The 23,439-nt window shown below is 58.1% G+C and overlaps 1 protein-coding gene across 7 annotated transcripts in view; it reads left to right on the top strand.

The window, feature by feature from the left end:
* The window catches only part of CEP164 (centrosomal protein 164), a 31,322-nt gene extending 10,663 nt beyond the window's left edge, over nt 1–20,659 (top strand). For 3 of the 7 annotated variants that reach the window (XM_071449703.1, XM_071449701.1, XM_071449706.1), the window contains 23 exons: nt 1,225–1,308; nt 5,176–5,261; nt 6,205–6,297; nt 6,736–6,876; nt 8,346–8,558; nt 9,558–9,692; nt 9,833–10,049; nt 10,610–10,687; nt 10,916–11,047; nt 11,292–11,414; nt 12,336–12,479; nt 12,668–12,751; nt 13,096–13,164; nt 13,399–13,577; nt 14,041–14,167; nt 14,533–14,597; nt 14,707–14,914; nt 15,567–15,674; nt 16,233–16,347; nt 16,810–17,118; nt 17,432–17,498; nt 17,754–17,870; nt 18,676–20,659. In XM_071449703.1, coding sequence (XP_071305804.1) covers nt 1,225–1,308; nt 5,176–5,261; nt 6,205–6,297; nt 6,736–6,876; nt 8,346–8,558; nt 9,558–9,692; nt 9,833–10,049; nt 10,610–10,687; nt 10,916–11,047; nt 11,292–11,414; nt 12,336–12,479; nt 12,668–12,751; nt 13,096–13,164; nt 13,399–13,577; nt 14,041–14,167; nt 14,533–14,597; nt 14,707–14,914; nt 15,567–15,674; nt 16,233–16,347; nt 16,810–17,118; nt 17,432–17,498; nt 17,754–17,870; nt 18,676–18,775 — 2,994 coding nt within the window. In that variant the 3' untranslated portion in view covers nt 18,776–20,659. The remainder of the gene's footprint in view (nt 1–1,224; nt 1,309–5,175; nt 5,262–6,204; nt 6,298–6,735; nt 6,877–8,345; nt 8,559–9,557; nt 9,693–9,832; nt 10,050–10,609; nt 10,688–10,915; nt 11,048–11,291; nt 11,415–12,335; nt 12,480–12,667; nt 12,752–13,095; nt 13,165–13,398; nt 13,578–14,040; nt 14,168–14,532; nt 14,598–14,706; nt 14,915–15,566; nt 15,675–16,232; nt 16,348–16,809; nt 17,119–17,431; nt 17,499–17,753; nt 17,871–18,675) is intronic. The other 4 variants (XM_071449705.1, XM_071449707.1, XM_071449702.1 and 1 more) reach the window with 3 other exon arrangements.
* Nucleotides 20,660–23,439: the final 2,780 nt, after the last annotated feature.

Below are 23,439 nucleotides of genomic sequence, written 5' to 3'. Positions count from 1 at the left end.
CCTTTTTTTTCCTCCTTTTCCTCCTTTTGCTCCTTTTCCCCTGGGTGTGGGCATCAGCTTCCCCTGGCATGGTCAGTGCCCAGCTCTGCAGTGCCCTCCCAGCTGAGCGTGGCACAGGCCAGCAGTGCCCCCCTGGCCCTCGTGGCTCCTGGGGCTGGGCTGAGGTGCTGTCCCTGCAGAAATAGCTCACACAGAGCTGGGAGCCTGCTTGGGTGATTGCAGGAAGGAAAATAACGGAGTAGGGGTTGTGCTGAGGGGGCTGTGCCTGGCTGGACACCCCACCCTGGAGGGGAGAGCAGCCCTGGGCTGGGGGCAGATGCCCATCAGCATCTCTGCAGCTCCACAGGAAGCTGCCACTGCCATCTGCCAGTGGGAGCAGGGGCAGCAAATAGCAGAAAATGTTCATTATTGCCTGTGTGGCACCAGCCTGTGTGGCCAGGGGCTCTGCCTCGTGTGTGCAGGGCCCTCAGGCTGCACAGGGGGGTTGTCCCAAAGGGGGAGCACCTTGGGGGGCTGGCTGTGAGCACAGGGATCCCTGGAAATGTGCAGAGAAATCCCTGGAAATGTGCAGCAGTAGCACTAAGGGGCTGGGAAGATGTGCCCTGTGAGCATGTTCACAGGGGTCCCAGGGTGAGGGGAGAGACCAGGATCTGACTCCATGGTTCAGAAGGCTGATTTATTATTTTATGATAGTTATTATATTAAAACTGTACTGAAAGAATAGAAGAAAGGATTTCATCAGAAGGCTGGCTAAGAATAGAAAAAGAAGGAATCATAACAAAGGCTTGTGCCTCAGACTCTGTCCGAGCCAGCTGGGCTGTGCTTGGCCATTAATCAGAAACATCCACACGAGGCCAATCCCAGATGCACCTGTTGCATTCCACAGCAGCAGATAACCATTGTTTGCATTTTGCTCCTGAGGCCTCTCAGCTTCTCAGGAGGAAAAAAAATCCCAAGGAAAGGATTTTCCATAAAAGATGCCTATGGCAGTGCCCCCTTTGGGTGTTCCTTGTGCCACCCCGTCCTGCCGAGGTTGGTTGGTGGCACTGGAGGGTGACAGTGCCCTCCCTCAGTGGCACTGGTGTCCCTTGGTCCCACAGGGAGGGAAATGCTGCTGAGCTGCTGTCAGGGGGTGCTGAGGGGGGTTCTGAGCTGTGCTGGGATATTGGTGTCAGGATCTCTGCTCGCTCATCACAGACTGATCCTTTCTGCTTTCTCTTTCAGGGCTTGGGCTCCAAGAGCCAGCTGTCCCAGGAGGTGCTGGGTGTGGGGACTGTGTCTCCTGACCTGGACAGCGCCAGGAGCAAGGTCAGAGCTGTGTGGGGGATCAGGGGGGCTCTGCCAGTGAGGGCCCTGCAGAGCTGGGCAGGGCTCGGTGTGTGAGGTGTCCCAGCAGCACCAGCAGTGCATGGTTTGATCTGCAGGGAGGAGGTGCAGGAACACAAGGAGCACAAGCCCCTGAGCAGGGGTGGCTGGAGGGGTGTGCACAGGCAGCTGCCCTGGCTGCTGTCCCTGCCCCAGCAGGAGAGCCAATAAATAAATGGCTTTTCCTGGGGGAATGGAGGGAGCAGAGTCTGCTCTCCTTTCTTCTTTTGTGAGTGTATTTGTCCTTTTCTTTCTCCTAAGCAGATGGGAAGGATTTGGAATCAATGGGTAGAAAAGGAGGTTAACTCCCTCTGACAGATTTTGGTGGAGGGAAGCTTATTTTTAAGCATTTGGTTGCCTTGCCTGCTTTAATGCAGGGGGGAAAGGGGCTCCTTTCAGCGGGTCTGTGGCACATGGAGTGAACATGTGTGCACATGTCTGTGCCAGCCTGGCACGCAGCACTGCCCAGGCAGCTCTGCCTGCAGATTGCTGTGATCTCTGCTCCATCCTTGTCTCCTCAGCATGGCTCTGAGCCGGTTTGCTCGGCCCCACGTTCCTCTGGAGCCCTCCCAGCCCCGTCTCTGTAGCTGAGGATGCAGCTGGGCTTCCTCAGCCTTGCCCTGATTGGGAGCACATCAGCTGCTCTGGAGGAGAGCCCCTGAGTGGCAAAGTCCCCTCTGTCCAGCAGAGAGGAGCAGTCCTGTCTGCAGGGCTGTGTGTGCAGAGTGCACCTGTCCTCTTGTGCCTAATGATGAGCACAGTCAGATGTGGAGGGAAGACAAAACAAATGCCTGCTGTGCTGGCCCTCTCCTCCTCCCTGCACAGGCTCTGTGCATGCAAATGCTGCTTGGAGCAGCCACCGTGGGTTTGTTACAGCCCTGCTTGGGGAGAGCTGGGTGTGAAATGGAGCTCCCTGCAGAACTGCAGCTGCTCTTTTGTGTCTGTGCTCAGAGGCTGGGCTGGAGGAATGTGCCTGCTTACCCGTGAGGGGCTTGCCTTGCTTTGAATTCATTGGCAAAATATCCTGTTAAAAAAAAAAAAAAAATAATAAAAGGCACCTCTGGCAGCTCTGTGAGCACAGAATGGGAGGGGGTTTGTTGGTGAGTTTTGGCAGGAGCTGTGGTGGCTGCAGAGGCTCTGTGGGATGTGTCCTGCTGGACCTGGGAGAGGGGAGGCTGCTCTTTCCCCCTGTTCCCTTTCCCTTTTCCTCTTCCTTTTCCTCTCCCTTTCCCTCCCCTTTTTCCTTTTCCCTTTTCCCTCTCCCTTTTCCCTTTTCCCTTTTCCCTTTTCCCTTTTCCCTTTTCCCTTTTCCCTTTTCCCTTTTCCCTTTTCCCCTTTCCCCTTTCCCTTCCCCAGACTGGAGGTTCAAGATGCAGAACTGTGGAGCCACAGAATGTCCTGAGCTGGAAGGAGCCCACAGACACCATCAAAGTCAAACTCGTGGCCCCACAGAGACAGCCCAGACCCCACCGTGTGCCCTGTGAGAGTGCCCTGGCAGCCTCGGGGCTCTGGCATTCCCTGGGCAGCCTGGGCAGTGCCAGACCCTCAGGGAAAAGGCAGAGCTGTCCCTGGTGCTCAGTGCTGGCACCTTGCAGGGTGATGTGAGCTGATGTGAGATGCTCCCGAGGGGCCTGGGCTGTGCACGGGCAGGAGGTGGCCCAGGATCTGTCAGCCCTGTGTTCACACCGCTGGTTCTGTGTCTGGAGCATGGGAAGTGTCCCCCGGGGATGCAGCTGGGCAGAACACTGAGCTGCTGGGGCTGCAGGGACCCTGGGCAGCAGGAGGGGCAAGGATCCGGTGATTCCACAGGCAGGGCTTCAAATCTGCCCTCGTGCCCTGCAGATGGGGGCTGTCCTCACCTTCCCAAGGCGTCCAGAGGTTCCTGCAGCCTGTGATTGCAAGGGAGGGAATCACAGGGAGGGCAGCAGGAGCCCCAGGGCTCACAGGGGTTCTCTGGGAGCAGTTCCCAATCAGGAGCCCTGTGCAGGGGCTCAGAGCAGTTCCCTGTGAGCAGTTCCCCTGTAGGATCCCTGTGCATGGCTCAGAGCAGCTCTCTGTGAGCAGTTCCCAGTCAGGATCCCTGTGCAGGGGCTCAGAGCAATTCCCTGTGAGCAGTTCCCAATCAGGATCCCTGTGCATGGCTCAGAGCAGTTCCCAATCAGGATCCCTGTGCATGGCTCAGAGCAGTTCCCAATCAGGATCCCTGTGCATGGCTCAGAGCAGTTCCCTGTGAGCAGTTCCCAGTCAGGATCCCTGTGCAGGGGCTCAGAGCAATTCCCTGGGAGCAGTTCCCAGTCAGGAGCCCCAGGGCTCAGAGCAGTTCCCTGTGAGCAGTTCCCAATCAGGATCCCTGTGCAGGGGCTCAGAGCAGTTCCCTGTGAGCAGTTCCCAGTCAGGATCCCTGTGCATGGCTCAGAGCAGTTCCCAATCAGGATCCCTGTGCATGGCTCAGAGCAGTTCCCAATCAGGATCCCTGTGCATGGCTCAGAGCAGTTCCCTGTGAGCAGTTCCCAGTCAGGATCCCTGTGCATGGCTCAGAGCAGTTCCCTGGGAGCAGTTCCCAGTCAGGATCCCTGTGCATGGCTCAGAGCAGTTCCCCTGTAGGATCCCTGTGCAGGGGCTCAGAGCAGTTCCCTGTGAGCAGTTCCCCTGTAGGATCCCTGTGCATGGCTCAGAGCAGTTCCCTGTGAGCAGTTCCCCTGTAGGATCCCTGTGCATGGCTCAGAGCAGCTCCCTGTGAGCAGCTCCCCTCTCTCCAGGATGGTTCCTGCCCCATTGTTCTGGCTCCTGCCTGTTGCAGGGTGCACTGAGAGAGCCCATTTGGAGCCAGGAAAGGTTTGCTGAGCCCCTCGGTCCTGGGGAACTGCAGCCATCAGTTCCAGGGCCAGGAGGGGCTGGGTGGGGGCCCTGCCCAGGCTGATGTGATGGGAGGTGACAGCACTTGCAGGGAATCCTTCTGCCGTTTGCTCTGCTGCACATTTGCATTAATTACTGCGGCGTTAATTCCGCCCTGCCTTGGCCCTGCTCCACGCACAGCCAGGGCTGAGCTCACCTGCTGGGGTCCCCAAAACCCTGGGAATGGGCCCTCCCTGCTTCCCCTGGGGCTGACAGGTGAGGAGGGAAGTCCTTGCCCTCCTCAGGTGTCCCTGTGAGGACAGAGGGATCTGGGAGCTGCAGGAGGGGGAAGGAGCAGCTGACAGTTTCAGATATTTTCTATTCATATTTCTGGTGTTTACTATGCCATAAATGAGCCATCTGAATGCTCAGTGTGCTGCCAGGGGGGCTGGGTTGCTGATGTACCCTGGAGTCAGAAATGCCTGGACTGGTGACTCTGTGCAGCCCCTCACACCCTGGAGCCCAGGTGGGAGACAGGACTGAGTCCTGATGTGGTTTTTGGTGCTAGACAATGCATCCTGTGCTTCACTGCCACAGCACTCTGTGTGGGTGACATTTCTCTTCTGGGTGATTTCTCTCCTGTGCTTTCCAGGGGGTTCAGTGGGACTTGGGGTTGTAAAATGACCTTCAGGAAAGAAAAGCCAAACCTGTGTCCCAAGTCCTTAGTGCTGGCAGGGAGTTCATCCTTTATCCTGAGAAAGCTCCCAGGCCTCCCCTTGTGCTTCTGGAAGGATTCCTGGGATGGTTGGAGACCCTTGGGTACCCTCAGGAGAGGAGCCTGGCACATCCAGCACTCTGGAACAGCCTGTGGGTGCCACGTGGCCCAGCTGATTCCATGGACACTCAGCAGAACTCCTCTGAGGTCTCTGATGCTGAGGGAGCCACAAACTCCACCCTGTTTGCTTTTACCTGCAGGCCCAGGAGCTGGGGGAAGAGGAGGAAGACCAAAGCAAAGCCAGCGCAGAGGAAGAGCAGAGGAAAGGAGCAGAAGCTGCTGAGAGGTATGGCACAACCAGAGGCACAGGGGAGGCCTGGGCAGCTCCAGCTCCTGCTGCCCTCCCTGCCTTGCCCTCCCTGCTGTGCTCCCTGCAGCCTGCCCAGGTGTGCTCTGTGCTGCAGCCTCTCCCAGGTGTGCCCTGCACAGCTCTCCCTGTGCTGCAGCCTCTCCCAGGTGTGCCCTGTGCTGCAGCCTGCCCAGGTGTGCCCTGTGCTGCAGCCTGCCCAGGTGTGCCCTGCACAGCTCTCCCTGTGCTGCAGCCTCTCTCAGGGGCTTTCCCACTGAGCCTCTCTGCTCCTGCTGCCTCCTTCTCCCTTTCTCAGCAGCTTCTGGCTGGGTGGGCAGTGGAAGTGCCAGCCTGTCCTTTCCCTGGGGCTGCCCCAGCTGGACTCTGGCCTCTGCCTCCCCCACAGCTCCCCCTGCTCTTGCCAGGATGGTCTGAGCTGGTGCTGCCCTGTGCTGGCTGTACCAGGGCAGATGTGGCCTCTGGCCCCTGTCTGGTGCCACCTCACTGGTCCTGCTGGGCTGAGCCTGTGGCTGAAGCTCTCAGGTGTCTGTTCCTGATGCCAGGAGGGCCCAGCTGTGATGGGAACAGTTCTCTGCCTTCCACAGAGGTGGCCTTGGGCAGGTGTGAGCATTTCTGTGTCCTGGGACATGGACAGGTCACCAGCTGTTGTCCCAGAGCCCTTCCCGGGCTGTCTGGGGCAGCTGTTCCCAGCCTCCTTGTGGGGATTTCTTTGGAGCAGTTGGAATGCTGCTCCCTTGAGCTCCTCCTGCTTGGAGAGCCCAGCCTGGCGTTTCCAGATGAGTGGTGTCAAAGCCCTTGGCCTCCAGCAGAGTCGCACCTTCTCCAGGGCCCTGGGAACCAAGGAGCTGCTGCCTGTGCCAGGAAAAGCCGTGAGAGGAAGCTGCAGTCCATCCTAATGACTGCTCTGTGGGATTTGCAGCCTTGTTCTTGGAGGAGCTGTTGGTGTGAGGGTCTCCAAAAACGTGTTCTGCCTGCAGGAATTGTCTCCTTATCACTTGGTTCCTGCTTCCCAGTGAGCATCCCCTCTCTCTCTCTCTCTCTCTGCCTGTGGAGCTGCTCGTGCTTGCCCTGCCTCTCCTCCCTGTGCTTCTGACACAAGCCTGCCTGCCAACCCTCCCATCTTTGACTGGGACAGCAGTGTGAGTATGGCTGCAGGGCTGGCACACCTTGGGCACATTCTCCAAGGGCCTGGAGAGAGTGGGATAACCCAGGGGAGGGGTCCAGCACTCTGAGCTGGTGCCCACCATCTCCTCAGCTGCCCAAAATGCCCAAAATGAGGTGCTGGGAATGGTGTGGAGCTTCCCTGTGGCATTGGCAGCCCCAGGTGGGTCCTGTTGGCAGTCATGGCTGTGTCACCTGTGTCACCTGCACATCCTTGCCCACCTGCAGCAGCCCCTTCACCCTGCCCTGAGCTCACCTCATCTTCTGTCCCCTCTTTTGTGCTGCCCAGTGAGAGGGATCCCAGTGCTGCTGAGACACCCCTGGAGCCCTGGGGGTTAGGAAGTCCCCGTGGGGAGGAGGCTGTGCAGCAGCAGGAGGGAGCCCTGGCCAGCCTGGTGGATCCTGAGGAGCTTCCTGGCCCACAGAACGTGTAAGGGCTTGGTGGCAGTGCCTGGCTCAGTGCCTGGGCTCAGTGCCTGCTGTGTGGCTGTGACTGCTCCTGTCCCCCTGTCCCCATGTCCCCCGGGTGGCTGCATCTGGGGTTGGTGGCACGGTGGGGCTGTGTGCCCATGCCAGCAGCTGTGCCCTGCCACAGTGCCAGGTGAGCAGCCTGGGCAGGGCCAGGGCAGCAGCTCAGCCCTGGGGGCTGTGGCTCAGGGCTCCCTGGGATGAGAGGAGCTGCTGCTTTGTCTTTGGGAAAGCCTTTCCCGTGCAGGTGTCACTGTGTCATTCTCCCTCCCTGAGGAGCTCCCACCCAGAACCTGCTGAGTGCGGCTGAGCTGGGCAAAAAAAGGGCAAAACCCCACAAATTCACCCCATTTACAGCCACTGGGCACCTTGGGGGCGTTGAAATAGTGGGGTTAGAGCTGAGCTGCTGCCCAGGCTGCTGTTCTGTGCTGCTCAGGGGCTGTGAGCTGCTGACTCTGCATCCCTGCCAGTGGCACAGCAGCAGCTGCAGCATCTCTGGGGACAGCGTGGTGGGGAAGGAGCTCTGTTCTCCCAGGAGCTGTGTAAATGTGTGTGTGTGTGCTGGGGCTCCTTTGGAGCACAAGCTGGGGAGCAAAGTGATAACCAGGTGGAAGGGGCTGCATTGCTCTGCAGAGCAGCCTGGTAAAGCTCACCTGCAGCAGGTGGTGAAGGGGGATTGTTCCAGAGCCCCAGCACTCTGCTCTGCCTTGCTCTCTTTGCTAATGGCTGCAGGAATGACCTTTTCTCTCCTGACTGGAGCCTGAGGAGCTGGGGCTGTTATTTCCCTGGCTCCTCTGCCTTGCCCTGCCAGTCTCACAGCGTGGTGAGACCTTCCTGCCCCAGCCTTCACGAGCAAAGAACAAAAATCTTTCTTCCTAGATTAATCTCAATTTTCCCCTCCTTTCCCTTTAGCTTGTATTTTTGCTGCTGTCTCTCTGAAAAAATACTTAATCAGGACCAGATTGGGTTTGAATTTTTGGAGTGCTGAGGGTTTTCTGTTGCCTGGAGCTGGCAAATTCCCAGCACACTTTAGGCTGCAATTGCAGAAGGATACCTGGTCCATGAGAAGCACCAGTTCCTGGGCTGGGAGCAGGTCCTGATGGCATCTGCTCCTGTGCCTGGCAGCCTGGCCAGGGCTTTTCCTCAGGCCAGATTTTATGGACCTCTCAAGGTGAGCTCTGGTGGGCCAAAATCGGAGTTATTTGTGTCTGGAGTGCAGCTGGGGCTGGGTTCAGTTATCAGCTGGAGATTCTCTGCAGTCACCCAGAGCATCCAGCAGTGACCCCCTGAGGTCAGCAGTGAAGCTTTTGGAGTAGGTGGCTCTGAGATCGTTGGTTTGGAGTTGGTGCTCTGTGGAGGAGGTTCCTGTTCCTTTTATGTTACTCTGGTTTCTGTCACCCTTTTGCCAAAGGAGCTTTTTGTCTTTGGTAGGCAACCTGAGAGGGAAATGGAGCAGTCCTTGAGCCAGCCTCATGATGAATCCCTGGAGGAAATAGTCAAGGAGGTGGAGACAGAGCTGGAGCAAGAGGAAATACATTTATTTCAAGCAAAGGAGGAGAAAACCCAGCAATTCCAGGAGGAGATGAGGCAGAAGGAGGAGGAGGAAGCTGAAAAGCTTCATCAGCAAAAAGCAAAGCCCCTCAGGTACTTTCCTTTTTTACTCCATCTCCTGCAAGCCTTTCCAAGGTGGGATTTCAGTGCTGCTGTAGCCACCACTGGGAAGTGGGGCAGAGATGGGGAAGGAGCAAGATCAGGGCTCTCAGGGAGGAGGAGGAGGAGGAGGAAGGACAGGCCTTGGCACAGGCAGTTCAGTGTGTGAGGAGGATCTGCACACCCAGGGCAGCTCAGGAAAGGGCTCTGGCACCCTCCAGAGGGGCAGGAGAGCATCCTGAGGCTGAGCTGTGGCCACACACACACACAGAGCCAGAGTTCTGGGTTCTGCTGAACCTGGGGGGAGATCCCAGCTCAGTGCCTGCAGCTCTCCCAGCTGGCAGCTGCTCAGATCCTGGGTAAGTGCTGGGAGCAGGGTGGAAATGGGAGCATTAGGGATGAGCTTACCCCAGGGGAGCTGAATGCAGCTCTGCCAGGGGCTGTTCTACACAGGGCCTTCCACACAAGGCTCCTACAACAGGGCAGGGATGGCTGTGGCAGAGCAGGGTCTGAGAGCAGGGCTGGGTCCTTTCCCTGGGGGAATTCTGCTCTTGAGCTTTCTCTGTTACCTTGCTGGGCTTGGTGCTCACGTTCTGAGCAGCCAGAAACAGCATCTCCACATGCAAATCATGGGGATGCAGTCTGGGTGTGAAGGAAGATGCAGAAATGGCACCTGAAGGGGAAAAAAACGTGTAGCAAAAGGTATAATATGGAAATGTGGAGCTTCCAGATGTGCTCATGCATCCAGGTACCTTGCCTGGGAGGCTGCATCCATTTAATGAGAGTGGATTTCACTTACCTGCAAAAAAAAAGAATGAAAATCCCCACAAGAAGTGTAAACTATGATGATATAGCAAGTTTTAAACCCACACTGCTCGGGTTTGGTGCTGGGGCTGGAAATGAATGTGTCAGCCCAGTCTGGCTGAGCTGGAGCCCCTGGACAGGGCACTGAGAGGTACTGAACCCATTTTCTCTGTTTTTATTTTCTGTCAGCTCTCCAGAAGAAGATTTAGCAAAGTCTGAGCAGGAGGAGGAAGAGCTGCTTCTCAGAGAGGAAAAAGCCAAGAGACTGGAGAAGCTGCAAGCCCAAATGGCCTCAGAGATGGAGGCAGAGGAGCAGAGGATGAGGTGGGAGGTTCTGCTGCCATCCCTGGGGCTGTGCAGGGCTGCTTTGGGAGGGGAGGGCTGGGCACAAACCCAGCAGGGATGAGCTCTGAGGCCCCTGCAGTGCTGGATCCCAGTTCTGTGCTCTGTCCCACACCCACCAGGGCAGAGCAGGAGGCCAGGCTGCAGGAGCTCAGGGACGAGTGGCAATCCCAGCAGCTGCTGGACAAGGAGAGGCTGCAGAGGCAGCAGCAGCTTGCCCTGGAGGAAATGAAGCTGGCAGCAGAGGAGGCCCAGCAGAAGGAGATGAGGGAGCTGGAACGGGAGCAGGAGGAGTCCCTGAGGCAGCTCAGGGACAGGTTGGACAGGGAGAAGAAGAAGGTGAGATCTTTATTGCCAGGCAGGGCTGGCCTGAGGGGCTCCTGGCCGGCAGGGCAGTGCCAGCTGTGGGATTAACTCACTCCTGTAGGGTTTGGTGACAGCTCTCTTGGGGCACCAGGGGCAGGTGCCAGGGCTGTTGGAGGCACAGGGAGGGGGGCAGGAGAGCTCCCCCGTTGTTTTTGATTAACTAACAATTGCTTCAATGGCCACTCTGCATCTGAAGACAAGATAAGGATTGAGTGTGTCCCCCCAGCCCTGGTATCAGATCAGAACTGAGCTGAGCCACTTCATCAGCCCCCAACACCTCTTTGGCTGCTGCTTCAGCCCTGCAGGCACCTGGGGAGCCCTGGTGGGGCATTTCCAGTCCCTCCAGCCCAGCATGACTGGGATTCATCGAGATCCCCTGGAGGGAGAGCACAGAGGGAATAAGGGCACTTGCAGTGATCCCGTTTGGATGGGGGTCACTGCTGTGCCTTTTGGTGCTTTTGGACAGAATTTAATTGCAATTGTCCCCACATGCAGAGCTTTCCCAGCAGGCTGTTCTGCTCGTGTTTCTATAGGCAGCAGAGGAGCTGGAAGAGCAGTTTGCCAGTGAGCTCCAGCAGCTGAGGGCTGCAGCAGAGGAGAAGCACCGCGAGGTGAGGATGGTGTCCTCAGAATGCCAATTGTCGTTTTTTATTTTTTCCCTCATGCTGTCACTAAAGGTGGCATTAGTTTTTTCCCCCTCCCTGGCTGTGGTTCTGGTCTGGCTCAGTGTTTGGCCGTGCTGCAGGCAGGGCTGGTGAGGCTGTGCTGTGCCCTGTGGAGGGCACGGGATGGGCCCTGTGCAGAGGCTGAGGAGTCTCTGTGGGTGCCTTTCCTGACAGGCCATTGCCAGCCTGCAGGCCCAGCTGGCAGAGGCACAGAGCAGCCAGGAGGCCCAGCTCCGTGAGGAGCTGCAGAGAGCAGACCAGAAAGTGCAGGAAAAAGCCCTAAAAGTGAAGGAATACGAGCGTGAGGTGAGTGGTGGCTCTGTGCTGAAGGTCCTTCATGCTCTCAGGTATGGGGAGAGCTCTGGGTGCCCACATCCCTGCCTTAGGGGGCAGGACATCCCTCAGCATCTCACCTCAGCGGGGTGAAGGCTCTGTGCTCCCCAGGACACAGTCCCTGATCCCACCGTGCCCTTGGGCTGGGTGAGAGGCTGATTTTGGGGAGGTGCAGTGCTGCAGTTCAGGGGAGCCTCTTCCCCTGTGCCCCCTGCAGCTCAGCGAGCTGATGGGCGACCGACGGCGGGAGGTGGAGAAGGAGCACGAGAGGAGAATGGAGAGGATGAGAGAGGAGCACAGGGAGGCCCTGGAGCGGATCCAGGAGCACTACGAGGAGGAGGTACTGCCTGGGGGGCTGCACTTGCACTGGGTGCGTGTCACTGCTGCATTGCTGGGGATGCAATGCAGGAGAGCCCTGGGTGTGCTGCATTGGTGGAGATCCCTGTGTGTCTGTGCTGCATTGGAGAGCCCTGTGTGTCCGTGCTGGAGATCCCTGTGTGTCCATGCTGCATTGTTGGAAATCCCTGTGTGTCCATGCTGGAGAGCCCTGTGTGTCTGTGCTGTGTTGGAGATGCCTGTGTGTCCATGCTGGAGATCCCTGTGTGTCCATGCTGGAGATGCCTGTGTGTCTGTGCTGCATTGGAGATGCCTGTGTGTCCATGCTGGAGATCCCTGTGTGTCCATGCTGCATTGGAGATGCCTGTGTGTCCATGCTGGAGATGCCTGTGTGTCCATGCTGCATTGGAGATGCCTGTGTGTCCATGCTGGAGATGCCTGTGTGTCCATGCTGGAGATGCCTGTGTGTCCATGCTGGAGATCCCTGTGTGTCCATGCTGCATTGGAGATGCCTGTGTGTCCATGCTGGAGATGCCTGTGTGTCTGTGCTGCATTGGAGATGCCTGTGTGTCCATGCTGGAGATCCCTGTGTGTCCATGCTGGAGATGCCTGTGTGTCCATGCTGGAGAGCCCTGTGTGTCCGTGCTGGAGATGCCTGTGTGTCCATGCTGGAGATCCCTGTGTGTCCATGCTGGAGATGCCTGTGTGTCCATGCTGGAGAGCCCTGTGTGTCCGTGCTGGAGATCCCTGTGTGTCCATGCTGGAGATCCCTGTCTGTCCATGCTGCATTGGAGAGCCCTGTGTGTCCATGCTGGAGATGCCTGTGTGTCCGTGCTGCATTGCTGGGGATCCCTGCATGTCCTTGCTGCATTTCTGGAGCTCCCTGTGCCTCACAGAGGTGTTTCCCTGCCCCCTGTGCTGGCAGGAGCGCAGGCAGAGGTCGGAGCTGCTGGAGGGGCTGCGCAGCGAGGCCGCGCGGCTGCGGCAGCTCCACGACGCCGACCTGAAGGGGCTGCAGGCAGAGCTGGAGGGGAGGCTGGCGGCCCTGCAGCAGAGGCACAGGGAGAAGGTGAGCAGCAGGCTCTGCCTTTGGCCCTTGGGGCTCCTGAGGGGCGGCCTGGAGGCTCCCCACCCTGTCCCCCTGTCCGTCACCAGTGCAGGGTGATGGACACGAGCAGCAGGTGACACTTCCCAGTTTGTGTTTTACTGGTGAGGGAGGAGCCTGTGCCCTTCTCTTTAAGTCAGCTCCCTGTGCAGGAAAGAAAGCTCCAGGATTCAGAGAACGAGCTTGAGATCCGCATGAAGAACATCCAAGCCAGATCAGAGCAGCTCCAGAGCCAGGTGAGTCCTCTGCTGGGCTCACAGAGCTCCCCTGACCTGTGCCAGTCCTTGGGCTGATTCCGCACAGGGAACTGCTCAGGAAAGCTCAGCCAGGGCTTCTGCTGCCATCCCACTTAGAGGTGAAGCTTTGTCACCAGTCAGAGCAGGGCAAAGCATTCCTGGTGTTTGCTGAGCATGTCTGAGCTCTGGGTTTGCTCCGTGCTCTGGGGGGCAGTGAGAGGGCTCACAAAGCAAACCTGACAACTCTCCTTGTTTTGGAATGGTCATGAGACTCAGGCCTGAGGTGCTGCTCAGCACCAGCAGTGTCCTGGCTCTGTCACTGCCCTGCCCTTCCCCTGTGACAGGAGGAGTCCCTGCAGAGGAGGAGGCAGCTGCTGCTGGATGAGGACGGACGGATGCAGCTGGAGAGAGACGTACGGACCCCCGGGCTCTGGAGAGGGGCTGTGCTGCTCTGGGCTGAGGGCAACACCTCAGAACTGGGGCTTTAGGGAAGCAGAGTGCAGGGAGGTGGGCTAGTGCTGAGCTCCCCAAAGAGAACAGTCCTGCTTTCCCAGGATTGGAGTGTGGCTCTGGGAGCCCGAGAGCTGTGCGCCCCTTGTTTGGCTCTCGGGGAAATGACTGTGAGGGATCTTGTGGTTTTCTCCCAGGAAGCTGCTCTGGCCTCTCAGCTGCGCCTGGAGGAGAGCAGGAAGGAGCACTGCAGCCTGCTGGAGTCGGTCCGGCAGCTGCGCAGGACCCTGCAGGAGCTGCAGGACCAGAAGGCTGAGCTGGAGGCCCAGGTGGATTTGCTGCAGAGCCGCAGCCAGAGGCTGCACAAACGCATTGGGTGTGTGTGAGAAATTGCCTCTGATACCCCAAAATCTGCCCCGTGCCCCTGGCAAAGCTCCCCAACCTAACCTGGGCCTCTCCCCGACCTCTGAGCTCTGTGTTGGGCCATGTTCCTTCAGAATCCTCAGGTGCCCATGGGGACACAGAGTTCCTGGGGGCTCTTTCCAGATTTTTCATTAACTCAGGGTGTGAATTTCAATTTGCTCCTTCACCTCTGCAGGTCAGGTTTGTCTCCTCCACTCCTGCCTTGGGTGGTTAATGAGGTGCTGTGAGAGGGGCACTGAAATGCAAAGAGGTTTTCCTGAGGGGGCTGAGCTGCTCAGGAAGGGTGGGAAGCAGTTTCCCTGCCCAGCCCTGGTGTTGCCAGCCCTGTGGCCATTTCTGTGCTGGAATCTGGAGCTCACTCTGGACACCACTGCAGGCTAATCAAGTGCCTCTGCCGCTGCTTTTTCCTGTGGCAGAGAGCTGGAGGAAGCAATCAGGAGCAAGCAGGAGGCTCTGAAAGAACTGGAGGCAGAAGAAAGTGTGGAATCTCCAAGGAAGAAAGCTGAGCTCTGTGTTGAAGACCTGAGAGAAACTCCTCAAGCTGTGAGTAAAGCAGCCTGTGAAGGTGTTTGCCTTGTGAGATCTGAGGCTGAAACTCCCTTGAAAATCCCAGCATTTGTTCCTTCTGTTTGAAACCATTTGAGGTGCAGAGATGGATTTCTCTTTGCTGGTGTGTTCAGTAGTATTTGCAGGTGTCTGTCTATTATTAGTGGGTGGAGAGGAGCGTGGGGTACTCAAATCAAAAGCAGGGACAGAAACGTCTTTGTTTCCTTCAAGAGCCACATCAAGAGCAGCCCTGGTGCTGTGCTTGATCTGGGCAGTGCCATGGTGATGTCAGTGGATCCTTAGGGGGCCTGGACTTCTGTTTCCTCCATAAACACTTGGTTTTTGCAATGTGTCACCCCCAGCACTCATCCAGAGAGCCTTCCCCAGCCTCCCAGAGCCCCGAGGAGAGCGAGCTGCAGCTCGACCGGTGAGATGCCTGTGCCAGGAGAGCTCCCTGCTCTTTGTCTGCTTTTGGGGCTGCTGTGTGAGCCGTGCAGCAGCACAGGGAGCCAGCACAGCCCTGCCTTTCCCCCCAGGGTGCAGAGCTACCTCTCAGCCGAGGGGCAGTCCCTGCGCAGCGCCAAGGAGTTCCTGCAGCGCCAGAGCCGCTCCCTGCGCCGGCGGCGCTCGGCGCTCAGGGCTGCCAGCCTGCAGTGGCACCAGCACCTGCACAGGGCCCAGGGCGCCGAGCAGGGTCCTCACAGCTCCCAGCTCCTGCAGGGAGTGCGCCAGAACCTGCAGGAGGTGAGCCCTGGGCGCTGCCTGAGCACGGGTGCTGGGTGTCACAGAGCGCCCGCAGCCCTGGGGTCTGCTCCTGCTGCTGTGGTGGGGGCTTGGGGACCCTTGGTGGGGGCTTGGGGACCCTCTTGGATGGGGGTTTGGTGTCCCTGGCTTGGGGACCCTTGGTGGGGGCTTGGGGATCCTCTTGGATGGGGATTTGGTGTCCCTGGGCTTGGGGACCCTCTTGGATGGGGGTTTGGTGTCCCTGGCTTGGGGACCCTTGGTGGGGGCTTGGGGACCCTCTTGGATGGGGGCTTGGTGTCCCTGGGCTTGGGGACCCTCTTGGATGGGGGCTTGGTGTCCCTGGCTTGGGGACCCTTGGTGGGGGCTTGGGGACCCTCTTGAGTGGGGGCTTGGGGACCCGTGATGGGGGCTTGGGGACCCTCTTGGATGGGGGTTTGGGGACCCTGGGCTTGGGGATCCTCTTGGATGGGGGTTTGGAGGTGAAAGCTCCATGTGCTCACTGCGCACACCCCTTCCCACGCTCTCGAGGGCTTGGAGGGATTTCACTGCAGCAGCAGTTCCTGTGCTGAGCAGAGTGAGGTGGTGACACCCCAGCTGCTGACAGGGATTATTTCAGTCATTGCTGTTTAATTTCCCTCCTTGGTCTGCGCAGGAGGCAAAGGAGCTGGACAAGATGAAGTCGGCCATGCAGAAAGGACAGATGCTGCTGAAGAAGAAGGAGGAGAAGCTCAGCCAGCTGGAGTCCTCACTGCTGGAGGAGGTAAACTCTCCTGGTGCTGGCAGCAGAGCTGGGCTGTGGAACCACTTGGTGTGAGAGCACCAGAGAGTGCTGAGTGTGTGGCTGCAGAAGGCAGCGTGGAAAAGCTGCATGGATTGAGCCTGGAGAGAGCAGGGCAGGTCACTCCTGTGAGCTGGGATGGAGCCTGCTCTCCTGACCAAGGCAAACCTTGGAGCCTTTGGCTCTGCCCCGTGGCCTCAGGCAGGGCAGCAGCAGATGCAGGAGAACCAGAGCTTTGGTGGTCAAACTCCTGCCCTTGGCACAGAGAGCCCAGCCCTGCAAGAGCTCTGAGGTTATTTACAGCACAAACCTCCTGCTGCAGGGGCTGCTTCACGTGGCTGCTGCTTTGGCCTCTGCACTCTGAGAGCCACAGCAGCCTCTGGACATTCAGACTGTGCTGTCAGGGGCTGGAGACAAGTTTGCCTTCACTTGACCTGTGCCTGACTGCAGTCCAGCACTGCAGGCAGATTTCCAGTAGCTTTTATGTTCCAGGGATGATACAGCAGCTTTTACTGGCTTTGTTTTCCTGCTCCTGAGCAGCTCTCAGATGAAGATACACTGAAGAGCTCAGCGTGCAGGAAGGTGGTGACGTTTGATCTGAGCACCTCTGAGGACACAAACAGCACGTCCAGTGTGAACCTGGGCCAGTCCAGGTGTAAGTGCCCAGCATGGGAGGCCCTAGGCCTGTTCTGCCTTTCCCTCTCACCTCTCTGATGTCCTTGTGCTCAGCTGTGTCCAGGGCAGGTCTGGGACTGCTCTGTGTCCCACCCCTGATTGCCAAAGCTCATTTCCTGCCTCAGTGGCAGATAAGAGGGATGGGATCTGTGGGTGAACCTGCCTTTTAAACCTCTGTGGATTATAAAACCTCTCTGGTTTCCCTCTGGTCCTGCAGATCTCTATTGCTCTTCTGCAGGACTCTGGGCTTGCCCTTCCTCCACCATGGCAGGAGCAGCTGCTGCCACTCCCTCTCTGCTGCTCCTGCTTTCTCTTGGGCTTTGCTTGCCTGGAGGGTGCTGGGGGAGGAAGGGCAGGCAGGCAGCAGGGCTGGGTTCCTTGCACACAGGCTGCTGCTGTCAGGGCTGGTCTGTGATCCCTTCCTTCCCCTTTCTTCCTTCAGCTGACTTGAGGGTGGATTTGTGGCCCGTGCTGCAGCAGGACAAGATCCAGCACCTGAGGGACTCAGTGCAGAGCATCACCAGCGAGCTCAGCGGGGTCCTGGGGCTCCTGGACTCCCTGAGCCAGCACCAGCCCCCTCTGCTCACCTCCACACCGCATCAGGGCATCCCCCTGCCCACCTACCCCTCCCTGGGGAACCCCCCCAGGGTGTCCCCCCTGGCCCAGAGCAGCAGGCCCAGCTCCAGTTACCCCAGCCCAGGGCAGTCAGTGGACAGCATGCTGGCAGAGAAATGGCACAGGTACTTCCCAGGTGAGTCTCCTGGCCTCGCCCCACCTGCTTTGCTGCTTTTGTCCCAGGCTTCCAGTGCTGGGGAGGGCGGGGGCACTGGTGCTGCTTAGGAAGGGTGCAAAGGGGATAAGGGATGAGCAGCTGCCTCCAAAAGTGCAGCATGGGGGCTGATCCTGACCTCCTGCTCTTTAATACCCAATGGAGCAGCAAAGGAGGAGTCAGCCCTGTCCCCTGTGTCACCAGGGGTCCCCATCTGTGTCCTTGTGGGGCAGGAGAGCACACCCAGGCAGAAATGTGGATTTTGTGGGCTCTGTGTTTCATGTCTGTTTTGCAGGTGGGTTCTCATGGCTTGGTGGGACTCCTGTGCCCCTGGACAGCAAGCTGGGCTATGTCCCTGCAGAGTAAGGACTTTTTCCTTGAGTTCCCCTGTGCTGCTTTGTTTCTCTGCACTGATTATTGGTCACTCCTCACGTAACCAGTACATTACAATTTGATAATTACTGTGAACTACTTACTAAGGAGAAAAGGTGAACTATCAGTAGATACATTACTGGAGGTGTTTTCGCAGCCCATCACTTTCTCATCTCTGGGATAATTTCTTCCCAGACCTCTTTTTTCCCCCACTTACCCTCTCTCTATCTCTCTCTCTGCCACAGTGAACAAATCAGGCTCTTCCAGCATTCCAAGTTCAGTGAACCAGAGACAAAGAATATTGAGGGGATGATTGAGAGCAACAAGAAATGGCTGAAAGACTTCAAGAAGGATTCCAAAGTGTATCTTTTACCTGGCTCTGGTCTTTAATTGCATTCCTGCTTCCCGCAGAAGGTGGGAGGAGGGTGGCAGGAGGGGTGTGAAATGAAGAACTGAGCAGCAATTTCGAGGCCTTGGCCTCTGTTGCAGTTCCTGGTGCTGCAGGGGTGTTCAGCAGATGGAGCAGGAGTGATCTGTGTGCTGCTCTCTGGGCTGTACCTGACTGAGGGAGTTTCCCTTCCTTTCCCTGTGTTGTGATGGTGTTCAGGGATGCTGCTCAGCTGTAGGGGAGCAGTTTGGGCAGGGAAGGTGAAGATTTAAAAATACAGATTTAAACAGTGCAGAGTGGAGGATGGGGTGGGCAGGAAGGGGGTCTGGCTTTGCAGACCAGTTCTGGTGCTGTGGATGGAGCCCTTGGCATGGGCAGAGCCTGCTGGGCAGCCTGGAGGAGGTGAGGGCCCCTGCAGGTGTGTGACTGGTGGGGCAGGGAGGGCTGGGCTCCCCCCAGAGCTGGATCCAGGTCTGGTTTGAGGAATCCTGAAGCACGGGGCTGGATCCAGGGGGCAGGACCTCTCTGTGCAGCGAGCAGGGATGCTCCCAGGCTGTGCTGGGCTCTGGGTGTCTCCTCAGTGCCCCATCCCCGTGGGCTCCGTGCTGCCCTGAGCATGACGTGCCTCTGAATTCCCTAATCCCCCCTAATTCCATTTGGCTGGGATGGAGCAGGCCAAGCACAGCCTGTGTGCACCAGGCTGGCTCTGGTACCCGGTTCCTGTCCTGGCTGGGCTGGGCCCTGCTCTGAACCAGGCTTTTCCTTCACCCAGCTGCCAGAGCTCTCTCCCCACGGGCACAGCAGCCCCCAGGCAGCAGCCCCAGCCTCCTGCAGCTGGGGCTGGATGAAAACAGAGAGATCAAGGTGTACCACTACTGAAAGGTGGGGTTCTCCTCTGCAGGGATGGGGTGGGGGGGCCTCTGCAGGCTCCCCACCATGGGCTGGGTTTTGGGGATCCCCACCCAGGCACCTCCACTGTGTCTGTGGCCACGTCCTTGAAACTGGGTGATTCTGCAAGAGAGTGAGGAAGGGGAAATAGAACTTCCCAGGCGGGTTCTTCTAATCCTGTAATGTGTCCAAATATACTTTATAGACTGTTTAATCCAGCAGTGACATATCAGGGCTTCAATAAATCAACATTGCCCTCATTGGTATTCCAGCGATGGCAAGGCAGGGCTGTGAATCACAGAGGATTGGAGTTAACTGGTCAAGGGGGACGATGTGGATCCAGCTGAGGCCCTGCTGGAGGAAATGGGTCAGGGAATGAGCCTGCCCCCGTGCCCAGCAGTGCTTGGTGGCAGGTGGGCAGTGCCAGGTGGCCTCTGGCACATGGGAGCAGCAGAATGGGGGTAAAATCAGGGAATGGCACGTGCTGGCTCCTGGGGAATGTTCTGCTGGTTTGGGGTGGAAGCTGTGGGAGCTGAGCCAAGAGTGGCAGATCTGGAGGAGCCCTCCCTGCTCCTTTCATGCCAGGCTGGCCAGAGCTGAGCAGCAAAGCAGCTGCTGCAGCTCTGCCCTGTGCTGGCAGCAGGAGCAGGATGGTGGCAGGACTCAGGAGGGTCTGTGCAGGCACAGTGAGGAGCTCCTGTGGGTGCTGGGACAGCCCCACCTGCATCCTCCATGCCCTTGGGGGGAGAGGGATCCAGCTCAGCAGCTGGGATCCCTTTCATGCGCGGGTGGGAGCCCCTGCCATGAATCCTGGAGCCCCAAATTGTTGCTCCTGCAGCAGATCCGTGGGGATCAGGGCTGTGGGAAGGCTGGAGAGTGGCTGAGGAGTTGGGATGGGCAGCTCCTGGAGCTCACAGCGGCTCCTGGCTTTGCTCACCAGGTTCCTCTGCAAAGGCCACATGCAGAGGGTGTCCCAGCCTGCTGGGATGCTTGGGGCTGGGAGGGCTTTCACCCTGCCCAGCGGGCAGGAGCCAGGCTTTCATGGGAACGTGCTCTTTGGTCGTCTTTGTCAGTATTTGCTCCGAGCTGACTCTAAATATGTGATGCTTTAAAAAGCTGCCGAGCCGCCCGCCCGTCGCGGCTGCCGAGGACGCTGCGCTGCAAGGAGCCCGTCTGTGAGGAGCCATCTTCAAAGCCTTTCTCCTGACACAGCTGCTGGGGGAGGCTCTGGAGCTGCTGCCCCACGGCCCCCGTGCTGGGAGAGCCCCTGGGCTGGGCCAGGGTGGGCAGGGGGAGCCCCCTGCTCTGCTCGCTGGGTGCAGCGTGCTGGCACACACCCTGAGCCTGGCACACACCCTGAGCCTGGCACACACCCTGAGCCTGGCACGGGGATGTTTACATGCAAATAGAAATAGGGAAATATATTTTTGATGGATATCATTTTGAAGCTCTTAAGAATGTATTTATTTTATTTTTCCTCGCTGTTTTTCTAGAGTTTTTGTAATTGCTCAGTAGCCTTATTCCTTCCTAGGAAAGGAGGGATCCAAGCAAGGGTATTGCCCCTGCTGCTGGACTGCACAAACCCCTTCCTGCAGGGATTTTGCTTTTAGTTTACTGCATACTCAGAGGACACAGGGCAGTCCTTCCAGCCAGGGGTTTTAGAGGGGACCCCACAGTTGTGGTAGCTGTGGCCCAAGCCATATCACTGAGTCCATTCTGTGTTTTGGGAGAAGCGTGCATTAATGGTGCAGGGAAATGCCATTTTTTTAAACAATAACTTGGTTTGAAACGTGCTCCTTTTTCCTGTTAAAACCCGGGATAGCAGCTGTATCTGGTTTTGTATAAATTAAATCAACATGAGCCTGTTTTGTATGATGCTGGTGGTTGTCACTCTGTTTTGTTGTAGCTGGGTATCCAGCTGTACTTACCTCTCACATCTCCCCCTGTCTCTGGGCTCTCTCGTGTTTTTCCTTGTCAAGGTCACTTCTGGCAGTTCCCAAGACCACTTAAGCTCGCTGGGGCTTTGTTGCCATTATTCTTTTAAGCATCTGGACCGGGTAGCAAATGCAGAGGCAGAGAGAAGAAAGCTGAAAACCAAAGCTACAAAACGCAAACAAGGCATCGCTCTGGCAGCCTGGGACCTGTGAAAGATGTCTCACTGCAGCTTGGCTCTGGCTGCTGCTTTCCCCTGGCTTTGGGAGCAGCCAGGAATTGTCCCAGCAACCTGCTGGGTGCTGTGGGATCTCTGAGTAACCAGGAGCTAGGGAGGCTTGGTGATGTGTTCTTCTCCTGCTCCCATCTCCTGCTCACCTCCTGCCAGCAGCCTGTGGGAGCTGGTGAGGCCCAGGGGAGCAGGGTGTGCATCAGGTGAAGCTCAGGGGGAGCAGGGTGTGCATCAGGTGAGGCCCAGGGGAGCAGGGTGTGCATCAGGTGAGGCCCAGGGGAGCAGGGTGTGCATCAGGTGAAGCTCAGGGGGAGCAGGGTGTGCATCAGGTGAGGCCCAGGGGAGCAGGGTGTGCATCAGGTGAGGCACAGGGGAGCAGGGTGTGCATCAGGTGAGGCCCAGGGGAGCAGGGTGTGCATCAGGTGAGGCACAGGGGAGCAGGGTGTGCATCAGGTGAGGCACAGGGGAGCAGGGTGTGCATCAGGTGAAGCTCAGGGGGAGCAGGGTGTGCATCAGGTGAGGCCCTGGGGAGCAGGGTGTGCATCAGGTGAGGCACAGGGGAGCAGGGTGTGCATCAGGTGAGGCACAGGGGGAGCAGGGTGTCCATCAGCTGCTTGGGGACAAGTGGAGGCTGATAGTTTTGTCCTCAGAAAGAAAACAAACCACCACCAGGCTTTTTTGCCCCAGTTGCTGCTGTGCCTGAGCTGCCCTGGTGTGCGTTTGCCCTCTGGAGAGCAGGACAGGAGCTCTGGAGGCAGCACAGTGTCCAGGCAGGCACTGCTGGGGCCAAGTCTCCCACGCCACTGCTGAGCCGTTCAGGGAGGTTCTGAGACATCCCAGTCTGTGACCCTGCTGAGGTGGCTCCCCAGGGAGCAGCTGTGGGCTGGGTGAGCTGTCCCTGCTCCTGGAGCCGAGGATTTGCCTTTCCTGGAATGCCAGCACTGTCTGTTGGAGAAACTCTGCGATTAGAAGAGCAAAAGGGCAGGGCCTGATTACTTCAGCGGGCTGAGCAGGGCTGTAAGCTCATTAAGGGGCTTGGCCTGTGCCTGCCCAAGGAGGCTCAGCTCAGTTCTGCTGGTGGAGGTCCTGGAGTGCTGCTCCCAGAGCTGCTGGGCCGAGGCAGCCCTGGCCATGCTGGGCACCCTGATGACAGCGCTGTTCTTCGTGGTCAGGGTGGTCAGACAGGTGAGTCCTCCCAGAGGGAGCTTTATTGCTGCAGTGCTGTTCTCTCCTGCCTGCGGTGGGCAGAGGAGGCAGCAGCTCCTGCCTGCCCTGCTGGGAACGGCCTCTGTGCCTCCTAAACCACCTGGGCAGGAGGGCTGGGATCTCCGGTGCTGAGCGTGGCTGAGCAGCTCTTTCTGTTCCTCTTCCTCTCCTGTGCTCTTCCCTGCTGAAAAACCTTCCCCGTGTGCAGCTGGGGACCAACCTGTTCCGTGAGGAGCCCCTGCCCTACCTGGTGTACCAGCCCCTGCCCTGGCAGATCCAGTGCGTGTCCCAGAGCCGCCGCACCAGCCGGGACAGCGAGGTGAGGGAGGCTGGGACACGCAGGGGAGGGAGGCTGGGACAGCCAGGTGAGGCTGCTGGCACTGCCAGGACAGCCAGGTGAGGTGAGGGATGCTGGCACTGCTGGGACAGCCAGGGGTGAGGTGAGGGAGGCTGGCACTGCTGGGACAGCCAGGGGTGAGGTGAGGGAGGCTGGCACTACCAGGACAGCCAGGGGTGAGGTGAGGGAAGCTGGCACTGCTGGGACAGCCCAGTGTGAGGTGAGGGATGCTGGCACTGCCAGGACAGCCAGGGGTGAGGTGAGGGAGGCTGGGACACGCAGGGGAGGGAGGCTGGGACAGCCAGGTGAGGTGAGGGGTGCTGGCACTGCCAGGACAGCCAGGTGAGGTGAGGGGTGCTGGCACTGCCAGGACAGCCAGGTGAGGTGAGGGAGGCTGGCACTGCCAGGACAGCCAGGTGAGGTGAGGGAGGCTGGCACTGCTGAGCTCAGGGGGTGGCAGTGCTGCTGCAGGGGCAGCTGTGAGCCAGGCAGCCTGGAGGTTTAGGCAAGGGGGAAATGTAATGCCGGAGGGCAGGGTAAGCTGGCATTTGCAGACAAATTCAAGCTTATTTTTAGAAATGGAAACGTCTCCTGGAAGACCTGGCAGCCCAGGAGCTGCAGGTTCATGGTGTAGGAGCTGCCTCCTCACTGGTTTGAAATGCAGATCCAGTGAGGATAGCCAGTGCCAACATCCATCCATGGACTGCAGCATCTCACAGCTCTGAGTTTGGATGCAAAGCTATTGCCTGCCTCTCCTTGGAGGTCATTTCATAAATGCAGATGAATTAATCAGTGCTCTTTAAGGGAACAGCAGTGAGCATGTTCCAGTTTCCTAAAGGGAATGGAGAGTGGAAGGGTTCCTGGCTGGGCTGAGAGGGGCTGCCCTCACTGCCTCTGCCTGGGACAGAACTAACTTTTATTTTCTTTCTCTACCTTTCTAGAGAGGCA

This window comes from Agelaius tricolor, unplaced genomic scaffold, assembly GCF_023055355.1.
Source record: "Agelaius tricolor isolate 1412-34295 unplaced genomic scaffold, bAgeTri1.0.p SCAF_29, whole genome shotgun sequence".
NCBI lineage: Eukaryota > Metazoa > Chordata > Aves > Passeriformes > Icteridae > Agelaius > Agelaius tricolor.
The sequence above is the reverse complement of the archived record's forward strand: the minus strand, read 5'-3'. Positions and strand labels throughout refer to the sequence as shown.